Genomic DNA, 24,592 nt, shown 5'->3' with positions numbered 1-24,592 from the left:
GGCTAAGGAGGGTGAGTTTGCAGGGTCTGCAGCTGTTCTAGGTTAACATTAGTATAGCTTACAAGCGACTTTTCTTGAAATTTAAATGCTGTAGGATATTGATACTTGGTCATGGATATCAGAACATCAGTGGGATCTTGTCTGTTAATCTAGCTAATTTTGACTATGTATCTTGAAGTCAGATGATCTAGGGGTTCTTAAGTTCAAATCCCAGCCATACCACTCATTAGCAGCCTTTAAAAAAAGAACTCACTGGACTATAGTTGCCTTACAATGTTGTTAGTTTCTGCTGTATGGCAAAGTGAGTCAGCTATACATATACATATGTATCCCTTCTCTTTTGGATGTCCTTCTCATCTAGGTCACCACAGAGCATTGAGGAACGTTCCCTGTGCTTGATTCTCATTAGCCATCCATTTTACACACACCTAGTCTCATTCAACCTGTTTTTTCATGTGTGAAAGAAGGTCGATAAAAACATGACCCTCACTAGGTTGCTGTAAGGACTGAAAGTGATTTTTTGTTTCGTCACTAAGTTTTGTCTGACCCCATGGACTGTAGCCCACCAGGCTCCTCTATCCATGGGATTTCCCAGGCCAGAATGGGTTGCCCTTTCCTTCTCCAGGGGATCTTCCCAGACTCGGGGTCAAACGCGCACCTCCTGCATCAGCAGTCGGATTCTTTAACACTGAGCCACCAGGGAAGCCCAATAAAGTGATTTAATACGTGTAAAGTGCTTAAATAGTACCTCACACACAGTAAGCGTTGTGCCCCTATTAGCTTACTCTTTATTATTATGCCAGCGGTGGTGTTTTCTTTTTAAGAATCTTTAGTTGAAAGATTATTTCTTTATAAACTGTATACAAATTGTACAGTTTTTTTTTTTCCTATTTATTTTTATTCGTTGGAGGCTAATTACTTTACAATATTGTAGTGGTTTTTGTCATACATTGACATGAATCAGCCATAGATTTACATGTGTTCCCCATTCCGGTTCCCCCTCCCGCCTCCCTCTCCATCCCATCCCTCTGGGTCTTCCCAGTGCACCAGCCCTGAGCACCCGTCTCATGCATCCAACCTGGGCTGGTGATCTGTTTCACCCTTGATAGTATACTTGTTTCAATGCTGTTCTCTGAACATCCCACCCTCGCCTTCTCCCACAGAGTCTAAAAGTCTGTTCTGTACATCTGTGTCTCTTTTTCTGTCCTGCATGTAGGGTTATCATTACCATCTTTAAAAATTCCATATATATGCATTAGTATCCTGTATTGGTCTCTATCTTTCTGGCTTACTTCACTCTGTATAATGGGCTCCAGTTTCATCCATCTCATTAGAACTGATTCAAATGAATTCTTTTTAATGGCTGAGTAATATTCCATGGTGTATATGTTCCACAGCTTTCTTATCCATTCGTCTGCTGATGGGCATCTAGGTTGCTTCTATGTCCTGGCTGTTATAGACAGTGCTGCGATGAACATGGGGGTAAATGTGTCTCTTTCAGATCTGGTTTCCTTGGTGTGTATGCCCAGAAGTGGGATTGCTGGGTCATATGGCAGTTCTATTTTCAATTTTTTAAGAAATCTCCACACTGTTCTCCATAGTGACTGTACTAGTTTGCATTCCCACCAGTGTAAGAGGGGTCCCTTTTCTCCACACCCTCTCCAGCATTTATTGCTTTTAGACTTTTGGCTAGCAGCCATTCTGACTGGCGTGTAATGGTACCTCATTGAGGTTTTGATTTGCATTTCTCTGATAATGAGTGATGTTGAGCATCTTTTCATGTGTTTGTTAGCCATCTGTATGTCTTCTTTGGAGAATTGTCTGTTTAGATCTTTGGCCCATTTTTTGATTGGGTCATTTATTTTTCTGGAATTGAGCTGCAGGAGTTGCTTATATATTTTTGAGATTAATCCTTTGTCTCTTTCTTCATTTGCTATTATTTTCTCCCATTCTGAAGGCTGTCTTTTCACCTTGCTTATAGTTTCCTTTGTTGTGCAAAAAGCTTTTAAGTTTCATTAGGTCCCATTTGTTTATTTTTGCTTTTATTTCCAATATTCTGGAAGGTGGGTCATAGAGGATCCTGATGTAAATTGTACAGTTTTAAAATGCAATAAAATAGTTTTAGGTTGGAAATAGAGATATTGGGAAATACTGTGAGGCTTTTTAACACATATTAGCAGATTTGTCTTCAGAAAAGTTAGACCAATTTGCACCCTTATCAGCAACCTTTGAGAACCCTGGAAATGGAAGTACCAAGACAAATTAGAATGATTTTATTTTGAAAAATCTGAAAATGAACTGATTTCCCCTATTTTATCTAGAAGAAAAGTTGAATAGGAGATACTGAAATTTTCCAGTAGAATCTGTTGAAAGCCAAAAAAAAAAAACAACCAACCAACCAAACAGAAGGTAAGACATCTACTCTGGAAGAGACTAATAAATAACATTTCCTATCATTTGTTTTATATTCTTTGGGAGTTGTGGACACTCAGCTACCTGGTCTGATCTCCAAAATTTGGGTAAATGTTTTTACCCAAGCATGATTCTTTAGAAAGGATTAAATTCTGTATTTAATTGGGATAGCTTTTATCACTCCTCTCCCTGTCCCCCAAAAAGGGAAGAAAAAGAGCTTTTGGGGGATCACTAGGGGTTCTTGCAGTTGTTCAAGGAAACAGGTGTAATATGTATGAAGGAGGAGAACACTGTACACAAAACAAACCTTTGTGCAGCTGAGACTTGAGTGCAGACAACATTTTGGAGGTTTTGGTGTTTTGCTTCATGGGTAGCAACTTTACATTAGGGACCTGCTGGTCCCCTCATTTTATCGTTGATATGTGCTATTTTGTCTTGGCCTTGCTTTAGGTATAATTGCCAAATGGAAGAAATAGGTAGATGGATTTTACTCATTCAGTTATTTTAATTCTAATTAGAATTGTACTTCTCAAATTTGGAGGTTTTGTTGAAGTTAAAATGGTGGGTAATTGCATAAATGCTTAGGTGTTACTTTTACATTTCAATTTAAAACACCTCCTCTTCATTATGTAATTGCACCATTATTTGGCCCAAACTATTTTCCTACACAGGTTAGAAAATTATCTGAGTTTAGCTTTCTAGTTTTAACACTGTTGGAATATAAGATTGTTTTTTTTCCTTTCCGCAGGGTATTTAGACCCATGTTGGAGCAATACCTTTTATCCTAGGCACCAAAATATGGTACCTGTTATATGTTATAGAATTCATTCCTGCTAGTATTTTCTGTGAGACTTGACCCTGGCAGATGTCTGCCTCCAGAGCCACTGAGGAAGCAAAAACAATAGCTCTTCGCTGATACTCTTTTACTTTTTAAGAGATTTTTGGGTCAATTATTCAGATTTTTATTCTCTTGGTGTAATTAGTGTATGGTTCATCAAACTTTGAAGAGATTAACCCTTAGATAAGTGTTGCTGGAGATTACTTCTCATATGTTATTCATTAGAATACTTGGAAGTGAAGCTTCAGTTTTCCTTAATAGCAGATAACTTAGCAATATGTTAACTATTAAGCCACAAGAAGTAAATTGTTATTTCTAATATCACCACGTATGGCCTCAACTCAGGCATATAAAAACAGTACCACTTTTTACAAATGCATATGCCTTGGTTCTGTACATGTAGATTCTGATTCAGTATGTTTGGAAAGGGGACCAGTTGTCTCTATCTAAAAAAAAAAGAAAGAAAATCAAAACTAAAAACAAACTCAGAGATGCAGTGAATATTTAGGAGTAAAAGTGGCAGAACTCTGTGTGTATGTCTGTGTACTTGCACATCTGTGCTTTACATATAGGTATATATCTACTTGATTATATTACCTTAAAAGAGTATTCGTTACTGCTTTTTTGACCTTATCATATATATATATGATTTACACACACTTTGTAAGTAAAGTGCCTTATTACTCTGTTAGCAGATAAATAGTTGCCATCAGCATCCCTGTTTCTTTTTCAGCTTGGACATATATAAGTTAATTCACATCTGCACATAGTCACTTTGTTTTTGCTTCACTAGTCAATATTACTTGATGGCTACAGCTATCTCCACTGAGAGAGAGAGAGATAATCACTTAACCTTAGTTGTTTGTACTGCTGTTATTGTTCTATAAAATTAAAAATAACAATCAGGTGGAATAAAAGAAAATTTTGGAAAAGTATGTGTTTTATGAATGTCAGGATTTCCTATCTTTCACCATGCTGTTTTGGTAAATACATTCAGAAAACAGTTGTTGCTGTTATGGGTATGGAACTGTATCCCCCGAGGAGTAAGCCTCTAGCTACAAATAGAACACATTTGGAAATCCAACTGGTGATTTTTATTGTTGCTTATGAATTATATTCTATGTTTGTATCAGTTGGCATGTTACTTGATTTAGGCTAATATTCAGTAAAAAATCATCTTTTTTTCTGCTTTTTTCACCTGTCCATCTTCAATTCTAAAGGCTATCATTGACCAAAGAAGGCATGCCAATGGCCAAAAAACACATGAAAAGATGCTCAGCATCACTAATTATCAGAGAACTGTGACTCAAAATCATAATGCGGTATCACCTAACACCGATCAGAATGGCCATCATCAAAAAGTCTACAGTCAGTGCTGGAGAGGTTGTGGAGAAAAGGGAACCCTCCTATACTGTTGTTGGGAATGTAAATTGTTACATCTACTATGGAGAACAGTATCTATGTTCCTCAAAAAACTAAAAGTAGAACTCCCAGTTCTTTGCAGTATAGCTCTGAACTGGAATTGCTGGATCATATGGTAATTCTACTTTTACTTTTCTGAGGAAGCACCATACTGTTTTCCGCAGTGGCTGCACCACTTTACGTTTCCACCAGTGCCCAGGGATCCTGGCTTCTCCATATATTCTCCAACACTTGTTTTTTGGATTTGTTTTGTTATTTTGGTAGTAGCCATCTTAATTGGTGTGAATTAGTATTTCACTGGAGTTTTGACTTTTATTTCTCTAGTGACTTGAGTATCTTGCCATGTCCTTCTTTTGGTCATTCATAGGGCTTCCTTGCTAGCTCAGCTGGTAAAGAATCTGCCTGCAATGCGGGAGACCCTGGTTTGACTCCTGGATCGGGAAGTTCCCCTGGAGATGGGACAGGCTATCCATTGTGGTGTTCTTGGACTTCTCTGGTGCCTCCAATGGTAAAGAATCCACCTGCAATGCAGGAGAGCTGGGTTTCAATCCTCAGTTGGGAAGAGCCCCTGGGGGAGAGCATGGTGGTCCACTTCAGCATTCTTGCCTGGAGAATCCCCCTGGCAGGCTACAGTCCATGCGGGTGCGAAGAGTTGAACACAGCTGAGTGACTTAGCACAGGCATTAGTCGTTCATATATCTTCTCTGGAGAAATGTCTGTTTGAGTCCTTTGCGCATTTTTGAATTGGGTTGTTGTTTTTGTTGTTACTGAGTTTTTGAAGTTCTCTGCATATTCTGGACATTATCTTTTATCAGGTATTTAGTTGGCAGATATTATCTCCAGTTCTGTGGGTTGCTCTTTTACTCTGTTGATAGTCTTGATGCAAAAAATTAAGAACTATTCCTGAAGTCCTTTGTCTGTTTCTTACATTGTCTGTGTCTTTGATGTCGCATCCAAGAAATAATTGCCAAATCCAATGTTGTGAAGCTTTTGTCCTTTGTTTTTTTTCTCTGAGAAGTTTATTGTTTTAGGTCTTGCATATAGGTCCTTGATCCATTTGAGTTATTTTTTGCGTATCATTTCAGGTAAGGGTCCCACTTCACTTTTGCGTATGGATATCTAGTTTTCTGAGCATCATTTGTTGAAAAAGTGATTTTTACTCTCTTGTCAAAATCTTTTGACCATATACATGAGGGTTTATTTTGGGGCTCTATATTTTATTCCACTATTTTACATGTCTGTTTATGTCAGTACAACCCTGTTTTAATGTAGCTTTATAGAAAGTTTTGAAATCAGGAACTGTGAATCCTCCAGTCTTTCGTTTTGTTCAAGATTGTTTTGGCTGTTTGGACTACCTTGATATTTTATATAAATTTTGGGATAGGTTTTTCTATTCCTGCAAAAAATGTCATTGGAGTCTTTTTTTTTTTTTTAATGGATTTGCATTGAATTTTTAGATCATTATGGATAACATTGACATTTTAATGATATTAGGTTTTCTAATCAAACATGAGGTCTAGTCACATTTATTTATGTTTTATTTATTATCTATGGGTAACATTGACATTTTAATGATATTAAGCTTTCTAATCTAAATTGACATCTATATGTATTTTTGTGTTTTCAATTTCTTACAGCAGTGCTGTAGTTTTCAATGCAAAAGACTTTACAACACTTTGGTTCAGTTAATTTGTAGGTATTTTATTCTTTTTGATGTTATTGTAAGTGGAATCATCTGCAGAGATTGTTTTACTTCTTTTTCCTAATTTCGATGTCCCTTCTTTCTTTTAGTTGCCTAATTGATCAGGCTAAAACTTTAACTATTGTGTTGATTTGAAGTGGTGAAAGTAGGCATCCATGCCTTGTTGCTCATCTTAGAGGAAAAACTTTCAGTTTAATCACTGCACATGATGTTCTTTGTGAGTTTTTCATAGATGGGTTTTTTTTATTATGTTGAGGAAGTTTCTGTTTCTAATGTGTTGACTGTTTTTATGGTGAGAAGATGTTGAATTCTGTCACATGCTTCCTCTTCATCAACTGACATCATGTTTTTTTTCCTCTTTCATTCTGTTGATATAACATATTATGTTGATCAATTCACATTGTTGAAACATCCTTACATTTCAGCAATAAATCCCAGTTGGTCGTACTATATAATTCTTGTAATGTGCTGCTGAATTCTGTTTGCTAGCATCTTGTTTACTGAGGATGTTCACAAGGGATTTCCTTCTCCTTTTATGTGATTTCCTTCTCTTTCAGTGGCTTTCTATGACTTGAGCATTAAGGTAATTTTGCTCTCAGAATGAGTTGGAAAATATTCCCTTTTCTTCAGTTTTCGAAAAAGCTAGAGAGGAATTATTATTAGTGCTTCTCTAAATGTTTGATAGAATTCACCAGTGAAGTAATCAGCTTCAGAGCTTTTATGTGTTGAGAGATTTTTGATTACTGATTCAAGCTCTGGACTAGTTACAGATATATTCACATTTTCTCTTTCTTCCTGATTTAGTCTGGATATGTATGTGCTTAGTCATGTCTGACTTTTTGCACTCCGTGGACTGTAACTTCCCAGGCTCCTCTGTCCATGGGATTCTCCAGGCAAGAATACTGCAGTGGTTTGCCATATCCTCCTTCAGGGGATCTTCCAAACCAGGGATCGAACCCAGGTTTCCTGCATTGCAAGCAGATCTTCACTGTCTGAGCCACCAGGGAAGCCTATTTGGGCTGAATAGTTTTTTTTATTTTCAGATATCTGTTCATATCAACTGGGTCATTCAATTTGTTGGTGTACAATTGTTCATGTCACTCTTATAATCCTTTGAATATCTTTAGAGTTAGTAATAATGGCCCACTTTCATTTCTGATTACAATAATTAGTCTCCTATTTTTTTTCTTTATCTAGATAAAGGTTTGTCATTTTTATTAATCTTTTTGAGGAATCAACTTCTGGTTTTGTTGATTTTTCTCTTTTTTCTATTCTCTATCTTCTCTCAGATCTTTATTTTCTTCTTTCTTCTAGTCTTGATTTTAGTTTATTCTTCTTTTTCTGTTTACTTACATTGTAAATTTGACTATCAATATGAGTTGTTTTTTTTTTTTTTTGACGTGTTTTTAGCTAGCTATGAAATTTCCCCAGAGTACTCCTTTATCTGCACCCCATAACTTTTGGTGTGCAGTGCTTGTTCTTGTTCATATCTAATTGTTTTCTAATTTCTCTTTTGTGGTTTCTTTTTTGATTCATAGGTTATTTACAAATGTGTTGTTTGATTTCCACAATATTGTGAATTTTCCTCTCCTTTTTTGTTACTTACTTCTGACTTCATTCTCTTGTGATCTGAGAAGAAACTTTGTTTGATACCTGTCTTTTAAAATATTTGGAGTCTTAACTTTCAGTCTAACATCTGGTCTATCCTGGAGAATGTCCCATGTTTATTCTGTTGTTATAGGGCAATTTGCATTCAGATCTCCCCCTGGAAGTTGCTAGCCATCAGAAGACTCCAGAATTCCAAAGTAGTTACACCAGACAGATTCTGCCAGTGCAGTTGTTGTCTAGGTGGGGAGACAGATTCCTAGAGCTTTCCTCTCTGCCATCTCACCATAATCCTCCCCAACAAGCATATATTCCTACCTAGAGTAACTTATTGTATTTTATGAGATGTAGAGTACAATCCATGATACAGGAATTTCCGATAAGATCGATTGCATCTTTCACTTGGCCATCTGTGCAAATTTGGACAAATTCTTTAATCCTTTTCAACCTCAGTTTCCTATATGAAAGTGAGGAATAATGATACTTATACCAAGATTGTTGCAAGGATAAATGAAACAATATAAAATTATTGTATAGCTGAGTACCTGACAAGCATTCCACAACCATCTTTTACTCTTACTAGCACTTCCCCACCCCAGGTGATTTTAAAGCTTGTGTTGACTTTTATGGAGATTGATTGATGATGATGATAAACATATCTTTCAGGTAAAGGAAATGAGAAATAAGGGAACAGAGTTTAAATACATTGACACAACTCCTTGAAGCAAAGGATGTAGCACAGCAGTTAATGGGAGTAGGATAAGGAAAAAATGTAGTTGCAGTTGTTTTTTAATTTAATACAAATAGAAGAAAGGTTAGCAGCTGTGCTCCCAGACCCTTCTATCCCAACCCCTGCAATTGCAAAGGGCGTAATTACAGTTAAAGACAGAAGCAACAGTTATTACAATGAAATTTTGGAGTAGGACATTGAGATTGGATATGGAGGCAGAAACTCAAGTGGAGAGATTTGTTCCATGGGAGGAGCCCTAGCCATTAGTTCAGTTCAGTCACTCAGTCATGTCCAACTCTTCGCGACCCCATGGACTGCAGGCCTTCTTTCATCTAGGCCTCCCTGCCCATCACCAACTCCCGGAGCCTACTCAGACCTCATGTCCATTGTGTCAGTGGTGCCATCCAACCATCTCATCCTCTGTCATCCCCTTCTCCTCCTGCCTTCAGTCTTTCCCAGCATCAGGGTCTTTTCCAATGAGTTGGTTCTTCACATCAGGTGGCCATAGTACTGGAGTTTCAGCTTCAGCATCAGTCCTTCCAATGAATATTCAGGACTGATCTCCTTTAGGATGGACTGGTTGGATCTCCTTGCAGTCCAAGGGACTCTCAAGAGTCTTCTCCAACACCACAGTTCAAAAGTATCAATTCTTCAGTGCTCAGCTTTATTTATAGTCCAACTCTCACATCCATACCTGACTACTGGAAAAACCATAACTTTGACTAGATGGACCTTTGTCAGTAAAGTAATGTCTCTGCTTTTTAATATGCTGTAGAGGTTAGTCATAGCTTTTCCAAGGAGCAAGTGTCTTTTAATTTCATGGCTGCAGTCACCATCTGGAGTGATTTTGGAGCCCCCCAAAATTAAGTCTCTGCTTCCATTTTTTACCCATCTATTTCCCATGAAATGATGGGACTGGATGCCATGATGTTAGTTTTCTAAATGTTGAGTTTTAAGCCAACTTTTTCACTCTCCTCTTTCACTTTCATCAAGAGGCTCTTTAGTTCTTCTTCACCTTCTGTCATAAGGGTGGTGTCATCTGCATATCTGAAGTTATTGATATTTCTCCCAGCAATCTTGATTCCAGCTTGTGCTTCTTCCAGCCCAGCGTTGCTCATGATGTACTCTGCATATAAGTTAAATAAGCAGGGTGACAATATACAGCCTTGATGTACTCCTTTCCCAATTTGGAACCAGTCTGTTGTTCTATGTCCATAAGAAGCTTAAAGAATTTAGGATATATTCTAGTTTTTCAGGTATGTTATTTTTCCTTTGCTTGTTCAGGATTTTGTTCTTGGCAAACAGAAATTATCATTTGAAACTCCAATCAGATTTTGCTGATAAAGAGTATCTTTGGATTTGTTTAAAAGATCAAAAAGTTTGTAATTTTCCTGGAAATACTCTTGAATACTTTAAAAACCATGATGAAGGTTCACAATAGACTATATTTAACAATCAAGTCTGGCACAGCCTGCAGGGTGTGAACCTTTCTGTTTCTTGAGCTTTTGTTTTTTCTTTGCTTCGTGAGGGTTCCATATGGAAAGCCACAATATGATTTCTCCAAGGTTTTGGTCTACAAAGGACTTATTTTGTAAAATTTGAAGCTTTGAGAAAGATGATGCTCTGTCAACTGATTAAAAATAAATAAGGATTAGAGTATGTGAATGACACAGAAAGTTAGCTTGAAGTGTTAACGCTATTGTTAAAAACAATAGTTTTTGCATATTTAAAATCATCTTTGTTTGGAAGCAGAGACAGAATCCTCAGTCACATAATTTTTTCTTCCCTTAAAAAAAGAGGTATCAGTATGGGTGAATTTTTAAAAGTATAACTCTGATTTTTAAGTCATTCTAAAGCTTGTGATATCAGAAGATGCTCCTTAGGAGAAAAAGCCTAATGTATCAAAACTTTTAATTTTCATTCACTCTATGTGGTTTAGGTATCAAATTAGCATGTTATGCATTTGAACCCTTTGAAATATTTTTTTCATAATTTTAAAATTGTGGAAATTCATTATTTTGTTTCATTTCTATAATGTAAAACTATTCTACCACAGATGTCTTTCAAGATGTGAGTTATCCTGCTAAATTAAATGCCTGGTCTGCCTCTGCCTTCACTGAGGTTTTCAGTTATTTCTTGGCATGTGGCCATCTAGCAACCTGCACAAAGATGGGTAGGTGGAGTGTTCTAGCTTTACCCTTCTGTGACAACGGGGTATGTCTGTTCAGGATTTTGCTTCTTCCTTACAGTTCAACAGCCATCTCTTTTTGGTTTTGGCTTTCAACAGTCAACCCTCAAAGATCTTTTGTTTTCTGACAGTTAAAGAAACAGGCTCAGTGTTCTTACTCTTTTTTTTTTTTTTTTTTAGTGTTCTTACTCTTAAACAATTACTTAATTGTTTACAGATAAGTGAAACTACGAAAGGTTTCTGTGATGAATCTCTTTTGTTGGAGGCTTATGTGTGGAAATGATTGGTCATCATAATTCCTGGTGATTCAGAAGATTGTTTTTAAACCAAAGAGCATCAAAAAGCTCACTCTTTTCTGATTTTCATTGGCTGTTTTTCTTGTGTATTGTAACAAACCTCTCTCCTTTTAAAATGTAAGATGTAGCAGACTTAGTGCTTGATTAGTGCTGTTTTAACATGCTTAAGAAGTACTCTCCATAGAAATTTTCACTTTATTTAAATAATAATAGGTATTATTGTGGTAACTGCAGATAGAGATGAACCTATCTTATACAATGGAGAGTTTAGAATGTCAAAAATGCATCACATCAACAACTCTAACCTGGAGGAAGCAGCTTAGTAAAGAATATTTTGAATTCTTAATGTAGCATTTATACTCACTGCCTTGTTTTGGTTATTATAAATGTTTCCAAGTATCAGTCACCTTGCTTTATTTAAAACAAGTGCATTTAGTCCTTTTTCCTGATTGGTTTTCCACTGGGAGTGCATGCCCAGCTTTATTAAGTGAGCCAGTGGGAAAACATGATTTGGTTTCCATAGTTGATTGAAGTCAACCTGTCAGCAACACATCAGTTCCAGAGGTCAGGTATTCCTGAAGCATGATGGTGCATAATGATTTCTTTACAGAATTGTTGAGCATGGTCACAGTGAACAACCACTGACTGGTACTTACTGATCACTTAACTAGGTGCCAGCAGTATTCCAAGTGTTTTATTTGTGTTAATTCATTTATATTATATATACTTAAATTGCATTTTTCCCTTCTGTTTTCCTCCCCGCCCCGCCCCCCCCCCCGCCACCCCCAGGCTAGTGCCCCTTAAGAAAGTTATTTCTGAGAAAGAGCCCAAGTTAGAAATAGTATCAACTTTTGTTGAGATTGTCTATTTAATTTACGGAGGTCTGCATTGGGAGTAGGAGAAATAAGAGAATGGGTCAGAAAAAATAGATCAGGGGAAGTAGTATCAGGGGGTAGAGAGCATTTTCCCTGGAAGGGTGCTGGTTCAACTTGAGTGAATGGCAGAGGGATCCTGGATGGATGAATACAGGGTGTGCTGCATCGAGCCCATCATGGAGCCACAGGTGAGAGGGGCAGAGAGAGCACTCAGCTTGTAGGACCTTAACTGTAGAATTTAAAAACCATGGCAAGACCAAGAGAGTGACGCATTCTGCCACAGAGCAGCTGTAAGGTGAAAATATACTCTTATAAACAACAAGGGTGAAATAACTAGTTTGGGCCAGTGGATGGACAGGAAGCCTACCCTGAGATTTCCAAAGAATGAACGAGAAACGGGTTTCAGACAAATAATTCTATACATAAGAGGGCTTCCCTAGTGGCTCAGATGCTAAAGCCTCTGCTACAATGAGGGAGACCTGGGTTTGAACCCTGGGTCGGGAAGATCTGCTGGAGAAGGAAATGGCAACCCACTTCAGTACTGTTGCTTGGAAAATCCCTTGGATGGAGGAGCCTGGCACGCTCTAGTCCACAGGGTCACAAAGAGTTGGACACAACGGAGTGACTTCACTTTTATTTTTCCATACACAAGATGATGAGTACCAGCTGTGTCTTTGAATATCCGTGCTGCATCACTTTACATCTCATGTCAGATGATTGCTTATTATATCTTACCTGCATTTGTCTGTAGCTAGGTATTGATGGGCTTCCCAGGTGGCACTTATGATAAAGAACCCACCTGCCAATGTGGGAGATGTAACAGATAAGGGTCTGATCCCTGGATCAGGAAGCTCCCCTGGAGGAGGTCATGGCAGTCCATTCCTATATTCTTGCCTGGAGAGCCCATGGACAGAGGCGCCTGGGGGTCTACAGTCCATAGGGTTGCAAAGAGTTGGACACGACTAAAGCAACTTAGCACGCACACACAAGATATTTGATACACATTTACTCTGGGGAGGCAGCTTGTTATGGCAATAGGAGGGAATTTGAAATCTGATGGACTTGTGTTTTGAATTTTAGTTGTTAGATGTCTTGAACAAGTCACTTATCTGACTCTGCTCCCCCTGCACTGCCACCACAGTTTCACTGAGATTATAATTGACATATAATATTGTATGATCTTAAGACATAAAGCATAAATATTTGATACATGTATATATTGTGAAATGTTTGCCACATTAAGTTAATATTCCTCCTTTTATATAATTACAGATTTTTCTTGTAATGAGAACTTCTCAATTCTCTTTTCTTACTGCTGTTTAGATATACAATACAGTATTGGTAACTATAGTCATCATGCTGTACATTACACCCCCAGAATTTATTTTATAACTAGAAGTTTGTACCTTTAAGCCACCTTCACTCTTTTTCCCCACCTCTCACAAATCCCACCCTCTGGCAACCAACAATCTTTTCTTTATTTCTATGAAGTTGTTTTTTTGTTTTGCTTTTGTTTGTTTGGTTTTGAATTCCACATAAAAATGAGATCATACAGTTTTTTTCATTCTCTGACTTATTTCACTTCACATAATGTCCTCAAGATCCATTCATATTGGTGCAAATGGCAGTTTTTCCTTCTTTTAATGGCTGAGATATATCCCTCATATAAATGTATCACATTTTCTTCATTCATGTATTTGTTGAAGAAACAGGTTGTTTTCCATGTTTGGCTGTTGTAGGTAATTCTGCAGTGAAAATGAGATTGTGGGTACCTCTTTGAGATAGTGATTTCATCTCCTTTGGAGATATACCTGGAATTGGAACTGCTGGATCATATTAATTCTATTTTTAATTTTTTGAGGAACCTCTATACTGTTTTTCATGCTAGCAATACCAATTTATATTCCCACCAATAGTGCACGTATCCTTTTGTCAGGTGTTGTTAACTCTTGGTTTTCTTGATAATAGCCATTCTAACAGGGGTGAGATGCTATCTCATTGTGGTTTTCATTTGTATTTCCTTGATAAATTAGTAATCTTGAGATCTTTTCCTGTGACTGTTGACCACTTGAATATTTTCTTTGGAGAAACATCTAGTCATAGTCTTCGGCCATCTTAATATTCAATTATTATTTATTGAGCTGTATGAGGATTTTTATATCTAGAATATTCACCCCTAATCGGATATTATGAATCCCTTATTATGGAAAAGGTCAGTTTTCATTCCAATCCCAAAGAAAGGCAGTGCCAAAGAATGCAGGAGGAGAAGGGGACATCAGAGGATGAGATGGTTGGATGGCGTCACCGACTCAATGGACTTGAGTTTGGATACACTCCGGGAGTTGGTGATGGACAGGGAGGCTGGCATGCTGCAGTCCATGGGGTCGCAAAGAGTCTAACACAACTGAGCAACTAAAGGGAACGGAATTATGGAATAATAATCATGTATTATGAATCACTTGTTTTGAATCAGATACATGGTTTGCAAGTATCTTCTCCCGTTCTGTCGTTTGCCTTTTCATCTCACTCATTGATTCCCTGTGCCGTGCAGAAGCTTTTTAGTTTAATGTAGTCCAGCTCGTTCATTTTTGCTTCTGTTATTTGTCCTTTGGGTGTCATATCCGAAAATAAAATCATTGCTAAGAACAATGTCAAGGAACTTTTCCCTTGTGTTTTCTCCTAGGAGTTTCTGGTTTTACATTTAATTTTAATTGTAATTTATATGATTTCTGGTTTTATACCTAAGTCTTTAATTCATTTTCTATTAATTCTTCTCAGTGATATAATAAGTTCTTTTGCAAGTGAATATTCAATTTTCCCAGCATCATTTGTTGAATAGACCGTCATTTCTGTATTGAGTATTCTTGGCTCTTTTGTAAATGTTAGTTGACTGTATATTCATGAGTTTATTCCTAGACTCTCAATTCTTTTACATTAGCCTATATGCCTGTTTTTTCACTAGCACCTACTATTTTGATTACTGTAGCTTAGTAATATAGTTTGAAATTAAGTATTGAGCTGCCTTTGGCTTTGCTCTTTTTAAAAATTTTTCTTTCATCAATGTGTTTAACTTTTCATTCTGCAGATCTTTAACCTTCTTGGTTAAATTTATTCCTAATTATTTCATTGTTTTTGATGTTGTTGTAAATGGGGGCATGATTTAGTCTTGGTGGGCTGTGAAACATAGAAACATAGAAACCTCTGTGTTTCTAGGAGGTTTTATTTATTCTAGGTTGTCTAGTTGGTGTGTAGTTGTTGCCACAGTAGTATCTTATGCTCCTTCGTATTTTTGTGGAATCAACTGTATTATCTAACTTTTTCAAAGCATCTGTAAGATGGAGACAGTAACACCCAATTTGAGAAGATATGGGATAATGTATGTACAATGTCTAGAAAAATGCCTGGTGCTCAGTCAGGGCTAAACAAAAGGAAGTTAGTCTTCCACAGTGTGAAAGTGAAAGTCGCTCAGTTGTGTCTGACTCTTTGCAACCCCATGGTCTGTACAGTCCATGGACTTCTCCAGGCCAGAATACTGGAGTGGGTAGCCTTACCCTTCTCCAGGGGATCTTCCCAACCCAGGGATTGAACCCAGATCTCCCGCATTGCAGGTGGATTCTTGACCAGCTGAGGCACAAGGGAAGCCCTAGTCTTCCAAGGAGAAGTTTTAAAAAAAAGCTTACTTTTTTTCCTTATTATGGAACACATGAAAGTTCAAAAGAGAAGGCATGCAACAGTTGGGACCAGAACCTGTGTTCATACGAGAGACCACAGTGTGTGTGTGCGTAAATGGCTTAGAAAGAAGGGGTGTTAGTTTTTTAAGAGTATGTAGTCAGTTAAACAGTTACAAATCCTTGCCAAAACAAATGTGTTGTTTTACTCAAGAGTTCCATGCAAAAATAATTATAAATTAAGCATTACATTGTTGCCTCCTGATTTATATGATTTATATGTATTTTTAAATTATATATTGACAAAATGACACATTGTCCACTTGTAATTATTAGAAGTTTAATTTTTCTCAGTTTGAAATTTTAAAGCATTTTCTTAGTGATAGTCTTTAAAAACCTTGCTATTTATTATAGCAGTTGAATCTTTGAAGAGATGTTATTGTTTCGTTCAGTGTTGCTGAGACTTATATTTTTGACAAAAGGATATTTTTTATTATGTGCAATGTTTTTTTAGTATAATAAACTGTATTTAAACTATTTTTAAATTATAAGAGTAGAACCAACATTTTCATTATTAAAAAACAATTCTTTATCATCTCTTTATGTATTTTGGGAGATAATTCTGTTTTTTAATTTTTTAAAACTAATGTTGTCATTCGGTTTCTTTGACTAATATAATCCCAAAGAGCTTTCATTGAACCTGTTTTAATATTTCTTTCTGATTTTGAAGAGTTAAAGATATTATCTGAAGATTACTAAGAATGTATTTTCTTATGAGAATTCTATGTTGCTGATTTATTCTTTAGTTAAAAGCTAAAACTTTTTCATTTATAAATAATGCAGTATATATAAGTGATACTAAAATTTTAGTTTTATAATAGCCAAATAAATTCCATCGGTTTAAAAATCAGGAATTTTTTTTTCTTTTGAGTGACCATTTTAAGCATTTATAAATTTTGTTCCATATTAATGTGTGCATTTGAAGTTAATATTATGTGGTTTGTACAACCATTCTTGAATAGTTGAAACTTAAAAGAATTACAAATTGCAGATTTCTGTGCCTGGTGGAAATAAATATGAAGTTTGGTAGATACTCATTTTTCATATCTCTAATATAAACTGGCAAATGATACTAAAACAGCAATTTGGTGTATATTTTAGGTATTTCCCCCCCGTGTTAAGTGTCTTTAAAAGTTTTAACTGTATTTATCGCTATCATTTGAACAGGTGTCTCAATGCTTGTACCTACTGCAAAACTAAACACGCCAGAGGAAATTTGGCCAGTTATCCAATTGATGAGTTAGTAGATAGAGCCAAACAGTCTTTTCAAGGTAAGAGTTTCTAGAATTCTGTGATTTCAGTCTCTAATAAAATTTAATATCTTCTAATAAAACTTGACTTTAGGTTATGCTTGTTTAGCTTTCTGAAGAGTTTACAAATGTTTCAGCTTATCTAATAGAAGGTGTTGTCAGATTCAGGTTATGATATTTGCATAACTTTTCTTTCACCACTCTTCTGTTTTCTTATGACTCTAAGGTAGGTGACATACTTTGAAATTTATCACCTGTCTTTATATTTCATGGAAAAGACAAAAAAATAAAAATGAAAGCCATGATCTTCTGGTGTGTGTTAATTAGACTTTTGTGGACTGAGTGAAATATCTTTTAAAGATTTCTGTCTCTTTCTTTGGTAATTTTTGGGCCATTTAGAAAACAGAACTAATGAGGATTATCAAGAGTCTTGGAAAGAGAAGGTGGATTTTACTTTGAGCAAGTAAAGATAACCCCTACTCATCCATAGGACTGTTGGAGCTGGGAAGATTGGTAATGGTATAGAGTCCTAAAAAGAATAATTCTTTGTGTGGGTGGCCAGCTACTTCTGATTCATCACTTGCTGGAAAATGTCATTGCCTTGATATCTCTAAGCATACAGTAAGACATTTGCAACATGAATCACAATTGTGTTGACACATAACCATAAATTTCCTCTTTTGTCTTTGTTTATAGTATGTATATATAACATTGGTGTGTTTTTATAACCAATATGAGATAATCTATTGTCTCATAATCTTGTGGGTTAATACTTATTGACAACATGCTTTTCCTTTTAGCAAGTAACTTAGAGTGCTATTTCCAGTACTTCACACCCCAAATCTCAGAAAGTATGTGTTACAAACACACGTATTTAATCAAAAGCTTTTATCAACATGAATTTGAACTGTTCTTTAAAACAAGGAGAAAAATACTCTTGATTAATTCAGCACTTCTGGAAATTTTTTTTCTAACTTTATATTCTTAGCACAGTCCCATTTTCTGTTCACATTCAACTTGTATTGAAAGAAATAAATGGAAACTCATTGACTCTTGTAGTTGTCCTGTTTCAGAACTAGCTGAGTTGGCTAATCAGAGAAGTCTGAGTGGTTGTCTTTTCTGCAATATGGCTACTTTAAGGATTGTTTAGAAAGGGAATGAATTCGTACAGAAGCCTACTTTGTTTGATAAATGATCCTTTGCTGGCATTCTTACTTGGTGTTTGTTTTTCCCTATATCTATTGAATAGCAGAGATATTAGAACTGTATGATCTATCCACTAACTCTGTGATTAGAAGGCATACAAATTACAAGTGGGTTTGCTGATTAAGATGACTGACTCAAAGAATATATGAGAAGTTAACAGTGACTTAGTGGCTATTTCTAGAGAAAGTATTAAAAGAGATTTATTTAATATTACTTTCATCATCATCATTAGATACATATGTGCTTGGTTAGTCCCGTTTCCCACCCCCCACACCCCGCCAATGAAATGTGTGCAGTACAATGTTTTTCTGATGTCTTGTTGATTGAAGGCTAATATTCGAACTGATGGGCTCAATGGGTTGATACATGGAACTGTTACTAAAATACCAAGGTCTTGACTTTCTAGGTAAGCTAGTGTGTTTAGGGAATTTTAAGTTATGAGTATCTGATGCTCTTTGCCATGGGATAGTTTGAATTCACAACAGCGCTCTGCTGGGTTCCAGCCACGTGATCTGACAAAGGTACTTGATGTATACAAATCATGGTTTTCTCATTACTATGACATGTAGTGTTGCTTGTTGTTTGAATTTGAGATAATTTACATGAAGTCATTGGTTGTGCCCTTATCATAAAGAAGGCATGTGACTTAAACTGGAGGAATTTTAAATAAATTGAAGAAGAGAAGTCTAATTTTTTTTTGAGAAGTCCAATTTTGAGTTAGAATATTGTAATATCTATAACATTAATTATTAGAACCATGAGACATTTTCTTTTACTTCTAAAATATGTTTTATGAAGAATGTCTTTACAGATAGGAACTATTGAGTATGACAGTCACCTTTTGCTTTCTCAGTTTGACAAATGCAAAATCATTGTTAAGGATGGCCTTATAATTTCACAAGAGGAAGTAGCAATCTATAAGCTCACATTTTAAAGACATTGAGTTAGCAGCATCGTCTTTTGTTCTGCAACAAGCCTTGGTATCATAATGGTTGTATAGACTTTCTATGAGTTTTTAAAATTGCTGTGAATTTTTAAATTGAAAAGAATAATTATGAAGTTAAATGTAATAGTAGAAATAGACCGTTTTTCTTCTTTGGTGACTCTTGCATATCTCATTCTTTAATAATTAAGAAATTAGGAATATTTAGAGGATAGGGCCCCTTAAATTTTACATTATTCTATTATTAAATTTTCCCATAATCAGTAATAAACATTATGGTTCTTTGAGAATTTAAGAAGAAAAGTCTAAATATGCTGTCACTAAATTTTAGTGTTTTAAACCTGTTGTGTCAGTGCAAGTTAAATTTCCCAACTGAAAATTGCATTCCTTTTATTACTTTTTCTTAAATTTTTAAATGACTATGTGTCACAAATACAAAATGGTTTTTAGAAAATCTCTATACCAGTTGTAGAATAGAGATTACATCCCTGGTTGCCTGTCATGTGATAGACTATACAATAAGGTAACAATTTCTTTCTGAATAGCATATTCATGGAACATTTTATATTCATAAACATTTATTTCTTAGACATCTAATGAGTGAAGAGACTAGTGCTAGCCCATAGGCAAGGGAACATTCAGAAGAGATTCTGAAATAATCATGAAATCATTCTGAATATAAAGTGGCTTCCTAAAGTACTAAAAATATACTGACTATACATTCAGCTGCCAAGAATGGGAAAAGGAGCCCATTAACTTTTGAATGGATATCATTAAACAAACTCTATATTTTTTAATAGAAACTTTAGTTTACCTTTTATGAAAAATATATATAGTTCATATTTTGTTGGTTTCCTAGCTTTTTTTTTTTTTAACATTTTCATTGACTATTTTAACCTTCTCATGTGTTTTTCATTTTTGTTTCAGTTCTGCGTATGAGTGTGATATTTACCAGGTTAATTTCTGGGTATCATCTCTTTGTTCTAATAGACCGTTGGGAAACCTCCCACCCTCACTTCACCTGTGCTGAGCTTTAGGTTTTAAAAATTCTTAGCCATGACAGTCCTTGGGGACTGGGGTTTGACATGGTTGCATTTTAGATATCTGGAAAAACATGTCAAGCGATGACCAGGACTTTGTTGGGACCAGAATGAATTTACAAGCTAGTGTTTTCTAGGATATTTGTATTGATTTTTCTCCAGCAGCTAATCAATCAGTTTCAGTTGTATAAGTGATGGAGCAAACCTTTTTAAGTGTGCTGGGTGAGTGGTGTGGAAATAGCACCTTTCTCTGCTGTCTCTGGAATCAAAATGTAGAGATGATGGATGGGCTGTTTTCATAGCTCTGGTGTGCTTTTCTAGATCTCATTTCTGTGTTGTTACTTTTTTTTCTTCCTCATAAATCTGAACAGCCCCCTACAAGATAAGTGGCATAAACTGGTTATGGAAAGGTGAATAAATTAAGATGAAATATTCAGAGCAAGGAGAAAATTTCTTGATGCTTAGTAATTTAGAAGTTTATGTTGGAATTTGATGAATTCAGTTTTATTTCAAGACTTGCAAAGATACCATCTAATGTGTATGAGATTAATTATGCAATGCAGCTGGAAAACATTACTTCCTGCCCTTTTGGAGAGGAGAGTATATGAGCAACAATTGATTTTCTGGTGTATAAACTTGAAATTGTTGAGTTGTATGGTTTACATGAAGTCGCATTTGACTTATAACCTTTAGCAATTAATACTGTATATTTTCATCTAAGATGAAAAGGAGACCAATAATTGCATCCTATTAATTTATATGGCAGTTGTTTAAATGTCTCTTTTATTCTTTTATCTTTTCATTTGTGCTGTGTTCAAACTGAGAAATCTATTTCTTCTGTAGGATTAATAACATTAATATATATATATTTCTTATACATTGTCAACTTCCACAAAAGGATTGTAGGCAGCTTACATTAAAGGATTATATGTAATAGACTATAACAAAATAAAAGTCTTTCTATGAAATACTGTATTGTGTTTCAAAAGAGGAAAGATAATTTTACCAACTCGTGAATCTTGGCTCTCCCAAAGATTAGGGGGTTAGGGTGATTTATATAATTTGATAATCTGTTTTTAATCAGAGAAATCCACATATCTCTAGACTGTAAATACTAAGAAGAGTTATTTGCTTACATCCTTTTCTAAGAGACATCGACAAATATAATAGAAATGCCTTTAGCCTGTAATGAGGAAATGGCAACCCACTCCAGTATTCTTGGCTTATGAGTCTCTTGGACGGAAAAGCCTATTGGGCTACAGTCCATGGGGGTCACAAAGAGTCAGACACGACTGAGTGATTTAGCATGGTGATGTATGGAATTTCAAGATAGTCTCTCCATGGCCTTTTCTTCTGTTGACAGTTACCAAACCCCCCAATATAACATTAAACTGTAACTTTTAAAATAAATTTTAATGGCAGCGCTAAATAAATTTATGTAATATGTATAACTTGATAGGAGGATCTGATACCTAAATAGCTATTTGTCAGATACTCGGTTTAAATAAGCTGAGATTAATCACTTTGGTGTCAGAGAATGTTAGTAAAGGTTATCTACGGCAGACCGGAGTATAACTGACTTGGTTCTTGCCTCTTCAGACCTTTGAGTTTCGAAGTCAGTGGTGTTCAAAGTTTTCTTAGCAATAAAACAACTCTTTTTTCAAATGAAATTTGAAAAGTAAAAGCAGAATTGCCAGGATTGAAGGTAAGAGGTGGGGTACTGTTTAACGAGTCCTTTGCTGCTGAGGCCTTTCTTTCCTCAGAACATTCAGGATTCAGCCTGAACTGGCTGGTATTGATTAATGTTTCCCTGCTCTATTCCTTAAATACACCACTCCAGGACTGGCAGATGTTTTCTTAAAGGGCCACATCATAAATGTTTTAGGCTCTATGGGCTACAAGGTCTGTCACATCTGCTCATTTTTGTCCTTGTAGTATAAAACCAGCTACCTGTAGACATGAAAGAATGGGTGTGGCTGTTTTCGAATAAGGGTTTAGTGGTCAGCTTTGGGGAAGGGTAACTTAAATAAGATTATTGAGAACTATCTTATGGTCTCTAATATGCCAGCTAATACACGTAAATTCATAAGAGAAGGATGTAGTCTCTAGGAACTAATGTTCCTCTGGCATCGATTAGTATTATCAGTCTGGCTGTTCATTTTAGTCAGTTGGAAATTTTGTAAAACCAAAACCACAGTGATGTCTGTGTCCCCTTGCTGACAGCTGCATCATCATTTCTGTGGATTGGGAGGCCCTGCATTTTCTAAAATATAGATGATTCTAACGTATAAGCCAGAGTTTTGAACTTGAATTGAGATCCACTAGTTTAGATGATTTTTTTTGGTTGAAGTTATTGAGTGAACTGACCCTCTCAATCTCTGCTGAGAGGGACTGTGTGGAGGAAACCCTGGGTGATCAGTAAAGAACGACCCAGGCTAGGGAGGGTGGCGGGCAGGATGAAAGGTGAAAGTGAAGTCGCTCAGTCTCGTCTGACTCTGCGACCCTATGGATTGTAGCCCACCAGGCTCCTCTGTCCGTGGGATTTTCCAGGCAAGAGTACTGGAGTGGGGTGCCATCTCCTTCTCCCATAGTACTGTTCATTGGTAGATACCACCCTGCTGGTTAGCGGCTGGCTTCAGAATCCCCTGATGGTGCTTACTTAGGTGAAGAGGCTCCATGAGTTTTGTTTTCACTAGGTATCACAGAAGGGTCAGCTGGCATTTTACAAGTGTTTCCTGGGCTCTGTGGAAATCAGAAAGATGGAAAAGGCTTGTCTCCAAGGAGCTCCTCCTAATTCAGGGGGACAGAGTAGCCAGTTGGACTAATGAAAATTAAAGAACACCGAGCCAGGAAAGACAGTGTTCAGATGGCAAAAAACATTGAGCTTTTTTAACTTTGGATTTTGATCCATGATCTGTCTTCCCAGCTCCAGGCAGCCTTCACTGATCAGCCAAGCTTTCCCCTCAGAATCCCTGTCAACACTGAGTGCTATTCACCACTACTTAGTATTCTAGATAAACTCTGCTTGCCATTCTGAATCTTAAAGTTTGTGTTAGGCTGGAGGTAGACGGAAGAAACCACAGTAACTAGTGGAACAGTATAGTTGTTTCGACATTCATTCAACAAATACTTATTGAATGTTGATTAGAAACAGTTACTAGTTTTACTGATAGGTATGTGCTTTAGATATGTGGTGATAACAATGCATTATTATAATCAATCTTTGATTACTTCTGCCAGTAAAATAGGGAGACCAGTGGTGAGGTTTGCTTATCCCTGCTGTGGGAAAGAGAGATGCAGTCCCAGGGCTGTTTTACAAAACAGCATCTGTTTATAATTCTGTAAACTTTCATAGTTCAGAGTACATATATCCCATAAGTACAGAAAATTTGGAGCTTCTGGGAATATCGTTTTAAGTCTATCCCTAAGAAAACTAGAGTGTAATCAATCCCCCACTGTTACTGGTGAGTTTTACCTTTTCCACTCTGTTTTGTTCTACAAAACAACCTGCAAGCATGCAATTAGATATGAAAAATTATATATAATATGATAAGATCTTTGCAAAACAGATGGGAAAAGTCAAGACTTGGTGTGGAATTGGAACTTGGGAAAGTAGGCCATAGTCACATATGCTATTTCGACTCTGAACTTGTCTTAAAAGCTTATTTTCTGTAAGACTAAAAAACCCAGCTTGGCATTAGATTTGAAAGAAAATTTTCACTTGTGATCTCTTGTAGGGAATGGGAAAGATGCATTAGGTCTCAACAGCATCCCCTTAACACTCAGATCCACATACCAAGTTTCATACAGTTGTATGTTTTGGCATTCCTTGTTAGAATTTGCAGCCATGCCCTGTAAAGCATAATACTCTGACAGGATTTCTTGGGAGCCTAAGAGAATACATTGCAAGTGTTTGGGACTTGCTAGTGATCTGGCTCCACTCGCATGGTCCTTGGGCACTACAAAGGAATCCTGCTGTAGAGGCTAATAGCTTAGGGTTTGCACACCCGAGATTGTTTTGCGAGATGATACGTCAGAGTGCAGGAAGAAGATACGAGGATTTGTATTGATTTGTATTTTCTCTTCCTTAAAAGCTTTTTTGGTATATGTTTTATACTGTATATAATAGCACATTAGTGCTTGAGTATAATTAGTAAGTACATCTCCATGGGGATTCATTAAACCTTTTTTAAAATTCATTCAGGAGAGTGATTTTCTAAAATATGGAGACCACTGATTCAGAGAACAAATATGCTGCCCGTTTACCACTAGAAACCCAATTCTTTCCACGAGGCATCTGGTTTGAGTAGGGTTTGCTCTCTGTCAGGGTCCTAAGGTGTCCATATTCTGTTTTTAT

At 36.4% G+C, this 24,592-nt stretch overlaps 1 protein-coding gene across 4 annotated transcripts in view; it reads left to right on the top strand.

The window, feature by feature from the left end:
• CDKAL1 (CDK5 regulatory subunit associated protein 1 like 1) overlaps positions 1 to 24,592 on the top strand; it is a 576,202-nt gene that overhangs the window by 245,274 nt on the left and 306,336 nt on the right. For all 4 annotated transcript variants that reach the window (XM_065912374.1, XM_065912378.1, XM_065912376.1 and 1 more), the window contains one exon: positions 16,964 to 17,067. In XM_065912374.1, the coding sequence (XP_065768446.1) occupies positions 16,964 to 17,067 (104 nt within the window). The remainder of the gene's footprint in view (positions 1 to 16,963; positions 17,068 to 24,592) is intronic.

Source organism: Muntiacus reevesi, chromosome 20, assembly GCF_963930625.1.
Source record: "Muntiacus reevesi chromosome 20, mMunRee1.1, whole genome shotgun sequence".
In the NCBI taxonomy this organism is placed as follows: Eukaryota; Metazoa; Chordata; class Mammalia; order Artiodactyla; family Cervidae; genus Muntiacus; species Muntiacus reevesi.
The sequence above is the reverse complement of the archived record's forward strand: the minus strand, read 5'-3'. Positions and strand labels throughout refer to the sequence as shown.